At 41.8% G+C, this 17,754-nt stretch overlaps 1 protein-coding gene across 4 annotated transcripts in view; it reads left to right on the plus strand.

Moving 5' to 3' along the window:
- CEP112 (centrosomal protein 112) overlaps positions 1–17,754 on the plus strand; it is a 206,325-nt gene that overhangs the window by 109,899 nt on the left and 78,672 nt on the right. For all 4 annotated transcript variants that reach the window (XR_012766024.1, XM_075441161.1, XM_075441163.1 and 1 more), the window contains one exon: positions 15,786–15,848. Coding sequence is in view for 3 of the 4 variants with exons in the window: in XM_075441161.1 (XP_075297276.1) it covers positions 15,786–15,848 (63 nt within the window). In the remaining variant the exon portion in view is untranslated. The remainder of the gene's footprint in view (positions 1–15,785; positions 15,849–17,754) is intronic.

Genomic DNA, 17,754 nt, shown 5'->3' on the forward strand with positions numbered 1-17,754 from the left:
AGGAAGACATTGTCATTTTTGCTTAAAAATGGAATTTGAATCTCAGTTCTTTTCTTTCTTTGATCTTTTTTTACATGTGTAGTATAGCAAAAGAAAAGTTAACTTCTTTACATCCTCAAATTAAAGTTACAAATAATCCTTCATAGGGCAATATCTTTAATAGTCTTGAATTGTCATTTCTGTCAGATATACTATTTTTTTAATTTGTTGGATTTTTTCTGTTTTTCAAAAAATAGCTAATTTTAAGCTATATTAACTGCTACTGGATATTTTTTTTATTTAGCCTACTTCCCTATTTTTACCTCTCATCAGAAGAGCACATGTTGAGTAAAAGATAGAAGGGGAAAAAAAGAAGTGTATCTGTTGGAAAGTCTTTCACAGACGTGTGAAAATACCTTGCGTTACCTTCAAATCTCCATTTACTGTTCTGCTTTGTTTCTGACTTCCAAGTGTAGAGCTGTGGAAATTGGCCACAAAGTCCAAAAGTCAAAGTAGCTTAGAGGGCAAACTCCATTTAAAGCTCAAAAGTTGTTTTCAGCTAACTTAGTTCAAATCTTGATCCTATTAAAGTCCACAGGACTTTGATGAAGGAGATTTTATCCAAGGGGAGGCGGGGGTGGGGAAAAAGCGCTCTTAATTGCAACATAGGTCTTGAAACATGTTTTTAAAAGTCTTTTTATTTTCCTAGAAAATCTTGTCACCTTGAAATTTAGCACAATATGTGAGAAAAATTGGTCCTCTAAATTTACTTTTTTCTGCCAATTCTGTAAAGGTTTCCAGAAAGTCCAAGGGGAAGCTGAATTTTGCTGTTAAGGCTTGGAACATCTGACTGTCCCGATTTTCTGCAGGTCGGTCCGTTCCGAAGCGCAGGATCTCATTCCTCTGCGGGCTGCTCTGCGAGGAGTACTGGTTTCTGTGCGGATTGCTTTGTGCAATTGCGGGCTGCTGTTCACGTGAACATGATGAAATACAAAAGAAATGGCTAAAAGATAAGTGAAGAGAAAAATTGGAAGTAAAAATAGGTAGAGGAAGATGGAGGATTTCTGTGGTGTTGCCCTCCCCATAGCCCTGCTGTACTGGGACTGGGAAGGAGGAGAGTGGGGGGCAGAGACAGAGGAGCAGTTTCCCTTGCCAGAGCACTGGACAATTATATATTTGTTGGTATTTGTAGACAGCTTTTCAATAGTTAGGGACACACAAATTAATTTACTGAGGTCTTTAATTTTCTGTTGCTTAAAAATCTCAACTTCAAAGATTTTACGTTGTTTATTGTAGTATTTTATTTGATGCGTTTTGTTAGTGATTACAGCACACAATGCCAGAAAGTTGCTCGATAAACGTAGCACGGTGATGTTTGTGAACCTGAGGTTCTAAAAGCAAGTATCTTTTGACAGTTACTGCTGTCTAAGAAGAGTTCTGGAAGCCGGGTCCCTGCCGCCAGCCCGGCAGGCGGGAGCGGGGCTGGGGGGCTGCCGGAGCGGCTCGGCGTGGCCGGGCTGATGCGATGGGACGGTGGCCGCGCTTGCTGGGCAGGGCAGGGGTCCGTCTTCAGCCCTGCTTTTCGCCAGGGCGGGTGCCGCAGCCCGATCACTCATAATTGCCTTACTGCTCGCCTTTGAAGACGCAGCATGGTAGTTCTGTTAGAACAGAAAATCACCTTATCAGATAAGGATAGCAAATTTTAACATCCTTAAGGTCACATAAGCCGTGCTGGACAGAAGTCAGACAAAAATTCAAGAGGATAGCGTGGAGAACTTGAAACAGTACTTATGTTCTGAGGACTTCAGTACTTTCTTAATATCTGTTATCTGTCTCTAACGTAAAAATGACTTGAGAATATCTCCAAATTATTTCTTGTCTATTAGTTAAGAAATCTTAAATATCGTTTCAGAAGAACACTTGTATTCAAGCATAACGATTTTGATTTGATTTTAAAGTATGAATTTCATTTGCTTGCGTTGCATTATAGCAAGTGATTATGGCATTTTCTCATATGAAGTTTTGTTTTTTTAATCTGAAGTCATACCTCATGATGATGAGATGAAGCATAAACCTTTTAAGAAATAAACATAGGAGAGAGTGCATAAAGCTGTAGTTAGGCTGCACTGAGGTGTGGTGTCAGGAGGGTGGCAGGTGTGTTGGAGGCTGCAGCGGCGGCACTTGGGGCATGAACACGAATCAGCCCGGTGTCATGGACTGCACAAAGCTTAGCAGCCTTTTCAGGTTTGCCAGAAATGACTAAAAGCAAGAGATAAACTGAATTTCTGAGTGCCTGCAGACGTGAAGCTTGGCAGCCACATCTGTTTGTAATGTTCAGCTGTGGTGTTTGGTTGGCAGAGCAGATGAGTGTTCCGAAAGCGTGACCCCAGCAGATGGGTGGACTTGCTAACGGTGCTCGAAGGACGCAACCTTGGGACCGAAAATAGCTCCTAAAAAAGCTCGCTTTGAGCAGCACACATGAGTAAGTTGGAGTGGAAGAAAAAGGTGTGCTTTCTTTCTCCCTAAAGAATTTTCAACATTTATCTCCTTATTGACTTCTCTTCTATATTTAGATATTTTGACTCATCCTGTTAAATGTTTATGTAGGTTCCAGGAACACTAATTCTTTTCCAGTGCTGCTTTTCTTGTGGAGAAGTGATCTACATTTTGCTGTATTGACTGTACTGAATGCACATATTAGTTGATTACGGGATGGAGTTGTAGTTAAAAAGAAAAAAAAGTCAAATACTTTAGCTTCTGGACTGCAATTCTTCCAATTTCAGTACAGCTGTGCAATGATTTGCTCTGGAGAGATGGGACAGTTGGACTTGATGGTCTTAGAGGTCTTTTCCAACCTTTATGATTCTGTGATTCTGTGACTCCAAGACGGCGTGCAGCCTGGCCAGAGCTGTGCAAATGACGCTTGTAGGTTTTAATGATGTTAGTGATGCAGCAGTTAGTTGCATTCTGAGATTTCTGTTCTTTTAAAGAAAAATTGACATTTACAATGTTTTCCAGTCTATATCTGTTACAGTCACTCCACCTGTGTCTGGTGGGAAGGCCACGTAAAACTAAAATGCCCAGGAAATTCAAAGTTAAGGTTAAAATTTTTTAAAAATGTAAATCAGTATTGTTAGAAGTATCGTACTCAGTGTAAGTGACCACTTCCCTAATTAAGAATAACTGTTTTATAGAATAGTTATGTTGTAATATAGTGGTTTTTGTAACGGCCTTTTTCAGAAATCTGCAGACAGTGTGCTATAATTGGATGCTTCATTTTATACAACTTCTACTTGCATATAGTTTGCAAATAAAGTACTGATAATGTGCCCTAGAGAGCATTTCAGTTCTTCCTTTATCCTCACGCTTTGAGATGCTGGATTAATTAACTAGCGCGCACAGCCCTGGGGTGCAGTCCAGCTGGACGCGCTCGCTGGGCATGCTTTCATGCTGCATATGTAGGAATATCTTTAATTCATAATATCTGTTCTGGCACTATTGTCAGTACTCATACAGGTGATGTCATACTGTTCAGCACTGGCAAAGAAATAGAAGATGAAGAGAAAGAATATGACATCTTCAGAGATGAAAGAGATACTCCAAGAGATACTCTATTAAAAGTATTGAGTTTCCCCATAGCCGTTAAGTTCCTTCTGCGCAGAAGGAAGAAGCATTGCATGCTTTCCATTAGCTCATGCTGTTGAATACTGTCTCTCTAGCTCCTCTTCTTCTCTGCCAGCTCTACATTTCATTAACCACCAAAACCGGTTCCAGCTTGTATCTAAGACCTGCTGGGAACTGGACCATCTCTGCAGCAGTTCTGTAGGTTCCTGCTTAGGCCTCTTAGTGTGGTAGAGTCTTGGATCTGAGTGGCACCTTTCACTTCATTAACTTCAGCACTAAGGGCCGTAGCATAGATCTAATCATTTATGTGAGCATCCAGACGAACTATTTTCACACTCGTTGCAGTGATACCCTGGTTATTTACATGGGGGAAAATAGGTCAACCATAAAATGTGGACATGTATTCTTTCCGAGTATAATGATATCATTAAATTGATGTCTAATTGTAATGTAGATGTATGTTTTTCTCCTTGCTGAATGCGTTCAGGATCTCCACTGGTTATTGTATATGTACTATTTTTTTTAGACTAAAATTTTTAAATGTTTGTTTGAATCCATTACATAGATTCTTTTGTATCGGCCTTAGGTATGAATGATCTAAAGAGCTCCTAATTCTTAGCAAGAAGAGTTGTATATTCCTCAGGTCTCTTAATTTTTTTTTTTTTCATTATAATCTGAGAACTATAGTCTATGATATTATCTCTCTATTCCAGAGTAGTAATATTGTGGTTGGTTTTGTTTTGTCGAGTCTGTGTACATTTTCTTCCATTTGGTTCTTGAACGTTTCTGACGCTGTGTTAGTGACTCACCAACTTATATTATTAAGAATGAGCATAGTACTTCGGCTTTGTTAGAGAAAATCTGCCAAAAGCCTAGAAGATCAAGAAAAAAGAAATGTATTTCAAAAAGAGGAAAGATTTGTAGAGCAAAGTTAGTGTATGGTAGCACAAGAACTGCAGATCATTTAATCTGTCTTTATAGTACCTTTACAGAAACTCTTGCAATAAAATTTTCCTCACAGATGAGAGGAGAAAACCAATTTCCTCTCTAGTGTGTCCCCTTTTGCACTGTTCCTTCTTATTCCTCCAAAGAGAAAGAAGGAAAGATGAGAGTGGACCAGGAACACGATCACAGGAATTGCATCATCCCTTAGGGGAGCCATTTGGAAGAGTCTTCAATCAACAGAGGCAAACATGAAGAAAAATATGATCAAATAATCTCAGGGATATTTCACTCAGATGAGACTAAACAGAATTTATGGCTGTCTCCCTACAGGAGATATTTCAAAGCAATAGTCTCAGTTATTCAGAGAGTTTCTCTGCTTCTACCTCCTTAAAAAAAGAAAAACAACTCAAAAAAACAAACCAGAAAGCAGCTGAGATTTCTGCCCAACAATTGTATTTATAAACCTAGTTCCAGAAGTAACCAAGAGTAGTTGGTGTAGCTGTTGCCGTGGGAAAAAATATGCACCCGTGAGCATTAGGCTTAATTTTTAACATCTTCATTAATGTTTGGAGAGGAGATCAAGCACCACATTATTTGCATTGACAAATAACACTATAGGGTTAAAAATTAAAATGACTGGTGCAATACCGTTAAGAAATGAGAACCAGAGAAGAAGCATAATTGAGTTAAATGATAAATTATGACAAAATATGGAATTAAAAAGATAGCTTTCAACAGGGAAAAGACTGATAACATTAGAGCTCTATCCTATGCCCTGTCTTTCAGTGCACTTTATTCACTCCCTATCGTATCAATTACAGTTGGTTAGTTGTTTGAGAAGTTTGGGGTTTTTTTAACCAGCTGGTATTAATCAAAGGTGTCTGTCTAAGAAGTGTTCACAGGTGGGTTTTTTGTCTCCTCTGTCTCCTGTTTCTTTTGAGGCTGTGTCCCAACACCTCTTCCAGTTCTGCTTCACCAGGGCACTCTCTGCATGTTCTCAGTTCTGTAACTTCCAGGTTGTAGCCTTTGGTGTCTGTTCGTAAGATTAAGACTCACAGAATCGTGCAGATGGTGGGTAAGGTGAATGCTGAGTTGTTATTTACTGCCCAAGAACTTGGGCGTAGTTGCTGGAAGCTAAGAAGAGGTTGATTTAGAACTGGTGAAAGAAGGTGCTTCTCTACGCACCTGATGGTGAGCTTCGTGAATGGATTGCCATGGGGGCTGTGAAGGCAGATGTTATCAGCAGGTTCAAAAATGGATTAAACAGCTTTACGAGCAGCATGTTCGTAACCAGTCACTAATGGGAATAAGCGGAGCTTTAATTCTAACTTCCCTGACAGAGCAGTTGTGGGTGCTGGGGGAATACGAGGGGTCCAAACTGCAGATGGGGGCCAGGTTTCTGCACTCTCTGCAGGCAGCATCTCCCATGTCTCTGGAGAGGACGGCGGGCTCGGTGGCCCAGGAGCCTGACTCTATGGGACATACCTGACGGTTTTAGTCCAACTGCCATTTTGGCCTTAACTTTCCTGGTTACAAAGTGCAGGAGGCTTTTCCAGTGGCAGAATGACTGTTCTAATTATTTTTTTCAATAGTTTCCTGAGCCTTTCTTCACTGTCCAAACAAACTGTAACACACCAGCTTTATCTTGTAACACACAATTGCTTATTATTTTAGCTTTATTAAATATTTTTTAAAGACCAATTGAATCATTACCTCATTCTCTCACTTTTTTGACAATTCTGTGTGTCTTGGAGAAGGCTGATTACATGTAGGTACAGTTTTCTCTGATTTACCAGTTTTGCTTATCTTTACATCCTGGGGTATGTTATAACGTTAGGAGAAACATTGGCTGTTCTCCAGTACGGTAGCTGATGGTAATGTGAGATCACTTTTTTTTTTTTTCTTAACAACTTGGCCAATTCCTTGTTAGATTCTTTCCGGATGATGGAATGAATACCATCTGGTGTGGGTGCCTGGCTGGACGTCGAGGACAGATCTCGCAGCCGATGCCCTGGTACTGGACCCCGGTACCTGCGGCGATCACTGCTGGTTTCACAGGGGCTTGTGCATGGTTCTGGTTATCCAAACAACAGTAACTGGTGCTTGTTGCCTGGGATTGGTAAATACTAAGTGGAAATTTCTCCTGCATCCCATGCCATGACCTCTGCATTCTTACTTTTCTTGGAAGTTTCTGAGGTGACGCATCCTTTACACAAAGACACAAAGACTTGTGTGAAGACACAAAGTGCTCCCCAGAGAAGCTGTGGCTGCCCCCTCCCTGGCAGTGCTCAAGGCCAGGTTGGATGGAGCTCTGAGCAAGCTGGGCTGGTGGAAGATGTCCCTGCCCATGGCAGAGGAATTGGAACCAGATGATCTTTAAGGTCCGTTTCAACCCAAACCATTCCATGATTCTGTGACTTTTTCAAGTCCCCCAAAGCCAAGAGTCAGCAAAAAGCTGCCCCGTGGAACGTGCCCATCACATCCCTGCTTAGGTCAGTATCTGGATATCTACATTTTTCGCTATAGCTTTACTGTAGCAAAAATGCTCGGTTATCAAGACCAAACTAATATAAACCATCTTTATTGCATATTTAAATTCTGGCACAATTTGAAGACACTGTTTACACTTATTTGCTCTTTCTTCATATCTTTATAATAGAGAAAAGCTGCAGGTGGCTTTTTCTTTCCTTTTTTGGAGGGGAAGGAATGTTTGGGAAACAGGGAAGGGGTAAAACGATGTTATTAGTCCTTCAGAGTCTTTAATGTGAAGAAACAAAAGTGTTCCAAAACGACTTGCTTGCAGCTGCAGAACATGTCACGGAGTAAAACTCACCTTCATTAAATGGGTGAGAAAGAATTCTAATTGTTTTGAAGTTCTTATGATCAGTCTGCATGAGCTTCATTGTAATGTGATACTAAAGTGCCTCAATTATGATTTGTATATTTTGGTGCCAGAAGGTTTTTTTTCTTATGCTAAATTACGAAGTTCTGTCAGCTGCTGGGCTGTCATATAGAGATACAGTAAATCACATTATATTTTGTCATGGATTACATAGAGCAATAAATTTGGGAACAGAGATCAAAGTAGTTTCACAATCACATCTGAGTGTAGGAGGGATGTTTAACTTGTAGAAAATCTGATTTAGGTGAAGCTGTTGCAGGTCTTGTGTGAATTTGAAATGAATTTGGGTGTTTGCTTGAAAATGAATAAGGTACAAATCCCCAAAAGAGTTCTCCTGTATTTAGTTCAGAGGAGTTAATTCTGACCTGCAGCTGCAGGATGGAGAACGGATAAATAATTAAACATTGGGAATGTTAAGAGTCTTGCAATGTCTCATTTATGTGTTTAATTGCTTTCATGATGGAGCTATATATTCCATTCTCTTTTTAATTGGGACCTTGCTGGACTTGCGCAGTCAGTCATCGGCACAGTAATGCTTTCTGGCTCCGTGACGTTGTCGTTCTTTTGGGGAAGCTTTGTTGTATTTAAAACTACAAAAAGTAATCCAGTGTAATCTTGCTAAGCAATACTGATTGCTTCAGATCATGGATTTGTTAGGGGATTTTGTTTTATTCTCAGTGTTTGTCTTTCCAACCGTAGGAGCCTAACTTTTGTTGGGCTCTCATTTAATGGTGTAACGTAGTAATACCAAGTTAACTTAGTAATACCGAGTCGGTCCTTTTCTTTCCAGTTTTCCTTCTTTTCCTTTAATAAAAAAGGTTCTGTCTCAAAATGAGACATAGGTAGGATTTTTTTCCAGTTGTTATCTTCTTAACTCTGGCTTGTTATTGCCACAAAATTTAACTTAAAACAGCAGTGGAGAATCTGAAAAACAAAAATCGCATTCTCATCCCTTTATAGTCCTTTCAGGAGCCTTGTAGTCTATCCTTGGCAAAAATCAAGGCATGTAAACTTAGCTGATATATAATGATAAAGTGCAGGGGGCTCAGAAATCTCTGAGTTCTGAAAGAATCGCATATTGTAAAGCTTTTATTAAGTAGCCTTTAACTGAGTCAAATCATGGAGCACATCTCGGTACCATTGCCGTCTACTTGTGGAGGAAACTTTAGCTTTGACTTGCATCTTCAAAGGTGTTTGGCAGCCTAGCCCATCGTGATTTTACTGGCTGCCAGCTGTTGGGGTACCAAAACCATCTGGGCCTGAGTGATACAAGCTATTCTGTAAACTTCTTTACACTGGAGCGGGAGAGGGGGACAGAGTGCACGTGAGCGAGGGAGCTGCCTGCGCAGCAGAGGAGCCCGGTATTTCTGATGAATAAAGGCGGCTTGTAAAAGCTCAAATAATTCCTGCTGGGTGCCTGTTTGATTTGTTAAGGGTCTGAAAAAGAAAATGCCACCACTTTTGATACAATGTCTTAAACCCACTTTAAATAACCATCGTAATTTAGTTGGGCAGATCAGAGGAAAACCAGGAAATATTAAAAATCATAATCCAGGAATGTATTTGTGCTGTACCAGATTTAGGCATGTAGCTGTGGGAAAACCAGGCTTCAGTACCCCGATGTGGAGACTGTTGCAGTCTAGCAACTTCACTAGGTTTACTCCATTCATCTTATTTGAGTGTCGAGCAGAAGCAGGAGCCGTGCCGAAGTGTCAATGCCACCTGTGTCCCAGCAGCCACAGTTCGCCCTCAGATGAAACTGGTTTGCGGCCAGTCCTTGAAATTCCTGACGCACGCACAGTACTGTCCTGTACTTTACTACTGTAAAGTGTAGTCAAGGTATTGAACAGCTTCATGTGGCAAACCTAGACTATTGATCTGGGTTTAAAACTTTGTTGTATACAATGCTTGTATTTTAGGCCAAATCGTGCAGTTGGTTTTAAATAACGTGCCTGGCTCACTGCAATATTGAGTAGATGTCAGTGTGAGTGACACTGGGAAATATTTAGATACTGAGTAAATCTATTTGGGTGAAGCTAGTAATTGCGTACTAGTGTAAGGATGCATTTGGAGTCTCACAGAATTTTGGGAAGACTTAAATGTGTATTTAATTTCTCTGCATAATTTCAGAATGATTAGAAATATACTGTTGGTTTCACAGAATGGTAGGGGTTGGCAGGGACCTCTGTGGGTCATCTAGTCCAACCCCCCTGCCGAAATGAATCTCTTTCATTTGCGTTAGAGGCAACGAATTCAAGAGATTTCTGAGCACTAGAAAGCCTGTCCTTGCACACATGCTGGTGGCTGTCTAAGAACTTCAACCTGCCCATCCAGCTTGTTCACACAACAGGATTTGTCAGATCCATAGATTTGGGAAAGCTGTTAAAACTCAGAAGTTTAAAACATTTGAGCCTGGGGTGGAGCTGACGTGTTTTGGGGAAAATGCTAATTTGTACGTACGTTGCTGTGGGATACTCTCTCAGGGTAAGGGCCAGCCTGGGAGGTCCCAGTGCAAACTCCACCAAAAGCAATTGGATTTCTTGTGCATGTGTATATGTAGTTTTAAAACAATTTATTCCTCTTTCAGCCAGATGATTAGAAACTCTTGGGAAGTGAGCAGTCATTTGAGTTGAGCTCTCCTGGAAACAGTGACCAAAGAGAATATTCTTGAACTGCTGTTGCAGCTTCAACACAATTTTCCTTTCTGTCGGTGTGAGGGGTACCTTAATTCCCTGCTTAGCAGTTTACCAGCAGTTGGGATGTGACTGTGGTTTACATGAAAAGACTGGAAACCAGAGTTTTCTGCAGGCACGGACTGCACAAGCGGCTCCTCAGTGGGCCCCCATTAAGCACAGAGTGGCAACGCGCTGCAGAACGGCAATTCTCCGTACAGGTGGAGTGTCAGATTCATTTCTGTTCACTCCTGTTTTTTTCCCAGTGAAAAGTACTTAGCACATGAGTGAGAGGGTTTTTTTCTCCTCAAGATGTATGTTTAAAGAAAAAAAAAAAAGATTTATAGATGTACAAAAGGGGAATGTAAAGCAGAATATTAATAGGGTTTGTGGGTGTGACAGATTGGGATTTCTATCATTCATTTTCAAACCCCTTGAAGTCATTTGGTACTTGACTAATTATTCTGTTAACATCATTTTGGACATTGAACTATTTTTAATGGCCTTTTGGGTGGCTCAGATTACATATTTGAACTGGTATGCTATTTTCACTGTTACGCAGAGATTTGGCTTTCCATTTGGTATCTGGGTGGGGAGAGCAGGAGAAGGAACAAGAGTGTTGGCGTAGGAAGTCACCCGCAGTCCCTGTGGGAGGCACGTGAGGAAAATGCATGGTTCAGGCTTTGAGGTTGAAATGAAATTTTTGTGTACCATCAGATGAACTTAAAAGGTGATCTGCTATTCTCTGAAGTTTAAACAGATAGTATACAGAGTGTTTTAACATACTTAATAACAAAAATTGCTACGGTTAGCCATTCTGAAGGTCATTTTCTTTTGACATCTGTCAAATTACACAATCTCGAATTTTGGTACAAAGCATATTGCTGTCAAACTTCAGTAGAAATATTCCAGAACGTGGAGTGGTGTGTTGTTTTTTAAGGTAAATGGGCCCCATTTACATTAGTTCTTTGATGTTAAATTCTTTGCTGCACATCAGAGAACAGTTGCTTCTTCCCTGGAGCAAGTTTTCTTTCTTCTCCTTCCCCCACCCTTTGATTTTTTTTCCTTCTTCTTTCTTTTTTTAAGTTTGGGTACACTTTTATCTAACTAATTATGGAGGATCAGCTTATGTATGGCCATCATTTAGCTAGTTGCAGGCATTTTGAAAAATGATTATTTTGTAGCGAATACGCTAAACAGATTTCTTAAATGTGCTTTTCTATTGATGAATATGGGTGTATGTATATAACCCTTTAATTTAAGAGTTATGTTTGTGGGGGTTTGGTTGTTTGTTTATGTATTGGGGAGATGGAAATCAAGTTGAAACACTACTGAATCAGTCAAAACTGTATTTCATATAAAGATGGACAGGATTTCACTCTGCATCCTTAACTCTTACAGATCTATCCACGTTTGGGTTGCGGGAGTTAGTTTTCATATTAATTTTGTAGCATAATTGAAATCTATCTTTCCATCCAAAAATCGCCATTCCAAAGCTGGAAGATACAGAATCATAGAATCATTTAGGTTGGAAAAGACCTTTAAGATTGAGTCCAACCGTAAACCTGACACTGCCAAGTCCGCGCTAAACCATGTCCCTATGCACAGATTTGTACTGTTCCAAAAAATTCTTAGCAGCTGCATTTTTGATGAACATTCAAGACTTCCGAAACGCCTTCATGGATGTTGCTGGAGGATGGAGTTGTCCATGTGTCTGCCAACCCCGCGGTGCAGCTGGAGCTGCTGTCGGCACCGGAGGTAGCCATACTGGTGAGCAGCCCCGGGGCTGCTTAGGGCATGTGTTCCATCGAGTGAAACTAGAACTGAAAGTCTCCTCAAATATGCCTTTATACCTTAAATATAACATGTAAAACCTGTGTAATTAGGGTAGGACATGGTATGCTTTTGTGGTGTGGTCCCATTGTAGATCCTTTGCTGTTTTATTAGTAATACTGTTCTGTTTCATGAAAGGAAAAAATGAAAACCAGACTGTGTTAGAATAGCATCCATTAATTCAGATACCACATCCGTAGTGCCAATTCTGGTTTTAATTTTTACGTGAAATGTTTTGTTGAAGTTGGTGCAGTTTTGCTCAGCAACCACAATATGATGCTTTAAGGCTTGTTATAGAATTATAGTTGGTGTTTAAAACCAATTAACCGTAACAAGGACATAATCTTTTTAATGCAACAGTCCTCACCCTGTACTGCAAAGTAACTGCATGTAAAATTGTCATAATCAGATAATTTTAGCTAAAATATGTATTAACTGTGTGAAACTAAACAGAAGTTAATTTTTGAATCAGTGGGATTCCTCTGTGGCTTATCCAATTTAAACCTTTGTATTAGAAAAATGGATATTACAATTGATATTTCTGACGAGTTTTTGCCAAGTGTGAATTTCAACAGCTACCTCTCGCACACGGGAAACTAGTTTGAGACCATTAACTGTATTTGCAGTGCTGCCCACTGCTATAAAAAGAGTTAGACTTTAATGGATACTGGCTGACCCTCCAAGTGTTCACCTTCCAGTTGGATTCTTATTCATTATGTTTCTGAAATAGCATGTAACCTGAAAGCGGGGGAATGCCCTTAAAATAATATAGAAGCAGCTTGTGGTTCATACAATGCGTGAGCCGAGCAGCCTGATGTAGAAGGAGCCCAGGAAAACGCTGCTTGTGTACACCATGCCATTTTTAACCTACTCGTGGGTCAAGATGAATGTGATATAAATCCTCCGTGATGTTCACTGTGCACAGCTATGCGTATTTACTTTGCTGTAAGTCATTCTTAAAAAAAAAACAACAGGTAAAAAGGCGCTTTTCTGTGTGTAGCACTGCAATATGTGCCCCAGGGGAGTAGGTTTATGCCTCCCTAGGCTGGAAAGCAAGAGCCCGTAGTCAAAAGGTATTAAATTAGTTTAGTCACAGGTTTAAAAAAGGGGAAAGGTTTCTATTTCTGCAGTAAAAGAAGACAAAAGAAAAGAGTGTTGCCATGCATCACCATGAATTAGATCTTTTCAGCTGACCGGGGTGCAATAACTTGTAGCACCAGCCTTTGGCAGCGCTTGGCTGGTGCGACCGTGCGGTTTGCGATGGTGCAAGCCCTGTGCCCTGTTGCAGATCCGGAGAGAAGAGCTGAAGTCAGCAGGTGTCTGTGGTTTTAGTGCCACAGGGGCTAGATAGCCAGTTTTAGACAGCCAGAGCCGGTCTATAAATGTGGTTTTGTGATCTCCAGTGGGAGTTTTGGTAGCTCAGTACTTCGGAAAATCAGACCCCTCAAATAAGGATGTTTTGGGGCTGCAAGTAAATGCAATAATCTGTGGTTTGGTGATGACTGGGAGACAACTTATAAATATTTTGCTAATTGGAATTTGTTAAAGTCATTATAAAATAAAATGTTGTAATTGCCTTTAAATAAACTGGTAGGAGATACTTTCTTTGCCTTCAGTTAGGAATAAAGCACTGAAATTCACCCTATCTTTCTTTTGGATCGCCTCGGTCACGTCTATCAGAGGTCATCCTGGTTCTACTCACTGTGCACAAACAAGTTCTAATTTGTTTATGGAAGTTAGGAGTGGTTTTTTATTATTTATTGGGATTTATTCTACGGGTTCAGGAGGTTGTAAAGCTGCTTCTATGAAAGATGAAGACTTTTACCCCAGGCAAGTTGAGTGAGAGCAGCTGTAATGTGACCTCCTTTGCAGTCCCTTGCTGACTGGTATCTCTCCCCTTCTGGGAGTAAGTCTCATTTATACTATTACTGTAATTTATATTTTACCTTTTTCCCTAAACTGGCAGTTTTAGTCACTTTATGATATGCAGTGGTGGTAAAACGTAGTGTGAAACTAGACGACAAATACAGTGGAAAGAGTGTTAACGTGGGTCAGGCTGAGTGCAAAGAGTAGCAGGCAGAGAGCTGTCTGGCGTAACTGCTGCTGTGTTGCTGCTCGCTCTTTATTTATGCAGCCCCACAATATGCGCTTACAGTGTTTGTGGCACACTGGAAGTGATAAATGTCGAAGAAGTGGAATTTAATTTGTCTGGTGCTCCAGAATTCCTGTGTGTCCTGTTTTAAACCAATATGTAGTTCCATTCGCTGTATTTATAACAAAACCCAACCACAACATGTTCTCAAAAATTATGCTCATACATGAGAACTGGTTTTGATTAACTTTTTTAGTAGATTTCTTAGTACCAACAAACAGATGAAATATAGAGACCTCCATATGTTTCAGAATTTTGGAATTTGAAAGGATTCAAGATCTTCAATTGCAGTATCATATAAACTTTAAGATTATTTTTAACTGGCTGTAATATACTTACACTAAGCTGCACCAGACGTAAGTGCCTGGATTGTACGAGATGAGCCGAGCCCTATCGTGCTTGGCGGCGATTCGCAAGCACTTTCTGCAGCTTTAAGCTCCTAAATTTACAGTCCGGTAAAATCAATAAGACTTATTTGCCGGAGTGAAATCCCCGGTGTTTGCAGAACGGAGTTTCAGCCTTGCAACTGGATCCAAGCAGGGTTCCGAGCCTTTGGGGGGGTCCTGCGGCTCCTGTGGGCCCCCAGAACAGGCGCCGGCACCCGGGCAGCTGGAGGAGCGCGTGTTTGTGTGCCGTAAAAGTAAGGACGACAGATCAAAGATTCGAACGCGAGGTCAGATAGATTTTGAAAACTTAAGCAGCTTAGATTTGCTTCAGAACTCAGCTTGGTAATAGTCTGTCCCCTTAAGAAAATATTTTTCTTTAGACACCTGTCCTCAAATTTTGGAGCCAAGAACGCGAGAGCGCTTAGCAGTTCGTTTGAGGACAGCGTTTTGAGGACGGTCTATCAATATAATACTGTGGCACTTGGCAAGAAAAACACAAATCAGAATTGTGTACGGAAATTGATTTGAATTTATTTTTTAGTTATTATCAAATTATTTCTGAAATTAAATTATTTCAGGAAAAAGCCTGAAGAGCTGTTTTTCCCCAGAATTATAGAAGTATTTGCTTATTGGATTCTAATATGACAAAGCAGCCTTGTTTTCAGTTTGTTTTATTCTTTATCTTTGAGATATGGAAAAAATAAAACACGAGAAGAAGGGAAGAGCTGTTTGTCCAAGAGCTCCCAGTTGGTTCGGCTGCACGTTAGATCGATTTTTGGTGTAATCGCCACCTTTACGTGGGAAGGGACGTGCAGCAGGACGAAAGGCTGTTGCAGACACCAAGCCGAGCCACGAGTCGCGTCTTCCACGTCGCACTGTCCCCTTGCAGCCTGCGCCTGGGACCTTCTCCTCGCCCTCTCCTTCCACTCAGGGATGGAGTCACCCTGATAAACTGTGTGTGCGTTGCCTCCCTCTCCGTGCCACACACACACGCTCATTCTCTCCCTCTCTCTTTTTTTTTTTCTAAATCCACAGAAGTCTTTATGTTTTTCTAATAATTGGCAGCAGAGGTACGATTTCTCCCCTCTTTTAAGCGATGAATAGTTGGCCCAAGATCAAAGGCAAGCCCTCGCGGTTTTTTGGCTGCCACAAAAGGGCGTTGGAGCTGGCATGGGGCCCAGCCGCTCAGCGATAGGCATGTGGATGAGGTGCCAAGCCGAGGGGTCGGTGGCAAAGTGTCTCTACACGCTCTTCATCCAAGCTAATCCGGTTGCCTTTTGTGTGTATTTCAGGCCAACAGCCGGCTGAAGCAGACTGAGAAGGAGTACAGTCAGAAGCTGGCTAAATCCTCACAGGTGGGTAGCGAGAAGACAGGAGCCTCATGTGAATCCATTTGATTTGGAGGCTTGATGAAAAATGTCATTACTTCTGCTCTTGGTCTTGACAATCAAGAGAAGCCGTAAGCATTTCCCAAGTCAACCATCCAATGTCTGTCTTGCAGATTTTAACCTTTCATAAGACACAGAGCATTAGACTGACTAGAAAAAGTGGGTGGGGATTTCTTGAGTTCTAAATGTCATCATTTTCATCTACTTTTTCTTCTCCTGAGGAGCCAGGCGGGTGACGTCCTCCCTCAGCTGGTGGGCAAGGAAGGCGAGCTGCTCCCTCAGCCTTCAGTTTTACATCTCGTAAAACCGGAGCAGTTGCACCACCAGGGCTTGCCTGCTGTGTCCCAAGGTGGTGGCTGCCCGCACAGCCGGTGGCAGGACGGCCGTCCCGCCTGGGCCCTCTTGGTGTTTGGCATCGCTCCCAGCCCCTTCAACACTTCTGCCCGAAACAGCGCTTTGACGAATGTCAGTGTCCTGAGAGCAAACTGGTTTAGACTTGAGTTTTTGTTCTTCAGAGTAGTCTTTTGAACGTGGAAGATAAAAATGTGGGTTGAATTTACATATATGCTTAAAAATGATGACAGGATGGTATTTAAATATTTCAGCTTTCAGTTTGATTGACAGGTAGTACTGAAGTGTGAAAAATGATGGAGATGCAACCAGGAGTTAAGCTTTTAATAATAAGAAAATTGCCACAAGGATTTCTGTGGAGGTGTCATTCTCCTCATTCTGCCTGACCACAGCAGAACACCTGCCTTTTACTTGCAAAGTCTGTTTTCAGCAATAACAGTCTAATAGAGCTCTCTTAAAATCAATAAAAACACTCCAAAGAGTGTAAACTAGGCGGAGGTGATCAGTGAGGCAATGACAAGAAATTGCAGACTTTATTACAAGCACTTTAAAATATTTTAAAGCTCCTGATTTCAGCTTTTGAGCTATCTTTGAGTCTCACTGTCTCTAAAAGTTGTCCAAATTTTTGGCTTCAGTTATTTCACTGCAACTTCACTGGACAAACTGGGAGGAGTGGTGGATACACCAGAAGGCTGTGCTGCCATTCAGCGTGACCTGGACAGGCTGGAAAGTTGGGCAGAGAGGAACCTGATGAGGTTCAACAAGGGCAAGTGCAGGGTCCTGCACCTGGGGAGGAAAAACCCCAGGCACCAGTACAGGCTTGGGGCGGAGCTGCTGGAGAGCAGCTCTGTGGAGAGGGACTTGGGTGTCCTGGTGGACGACAGGTTAACCATGAGCCAGCAGTGTGCCCTGGCTGCCAAGAAAGCCAATGGGATCCTGGGGTGCATTAGGAGGAGTGTGGCCAGCAGGTCGAGGGAGGTTCTCCTTCCCCTCTACTCTGCCCTAGTGAGGCCCCATCTGGAGTACTCTGTCCAGTTCTGGGCTCCCCAGTTCAAGAAAGATGAAGAGCTGCTGGAGGGTGTCCAGCAGAGGGCTACGAGAATGATGAGGGGACTGGAGCATCTCTCCTACAAGGAGAGGCTGAGGGAGCTGGGCTTGTTCACCCTGGAGAAGAGAAGGCTGCGAGGGGACCTAACATATACTTACAAATATCTGAAGGGTGGGTGTCAGGAGGATGGGGCCAAACTCTTTTCAGTGGTGCCCAGTGACAGGTCAAGGGGCAACGGGCACAAACTAAGGCACAGGAAGTTCCATCTGAACAGGAGGAAGAACTTCTTCCCTCTGAGGGTGACGGAGCCCTGGCCCAGGCTGCCCAGGGAGGTTGTGGAGTCTCCTTCTCTGGAGATATTCAAGACCTGCCTGGACAAGGTCCTGTGCAGCCTACTGTAGGCAACCCTGCTTCGGCAGGAGGGTTGGACTAGATGACCCACAGAGGTCCCTGCCAACCCCTACTGTTCTGTGA

The sequence above is a fragment of the Opisthocomus hoazin genome, chromosome 21 (genome assembly GCF_030867145.1).
Source record: "Opisthocomus hoazin isolate bOpiHoa1 chromosome 21, bOpiHoa1.hap1, whole genome shotgun sequence".
In the NCBI taxonomy this organism is placed as follows: domain Eukaryota; kingdom Metazoa; phylum Chordata; class Aves; order Opisthocomiformes; family Opisthocomidae; genus Opisthocomus; species Opisthocomus hoazin.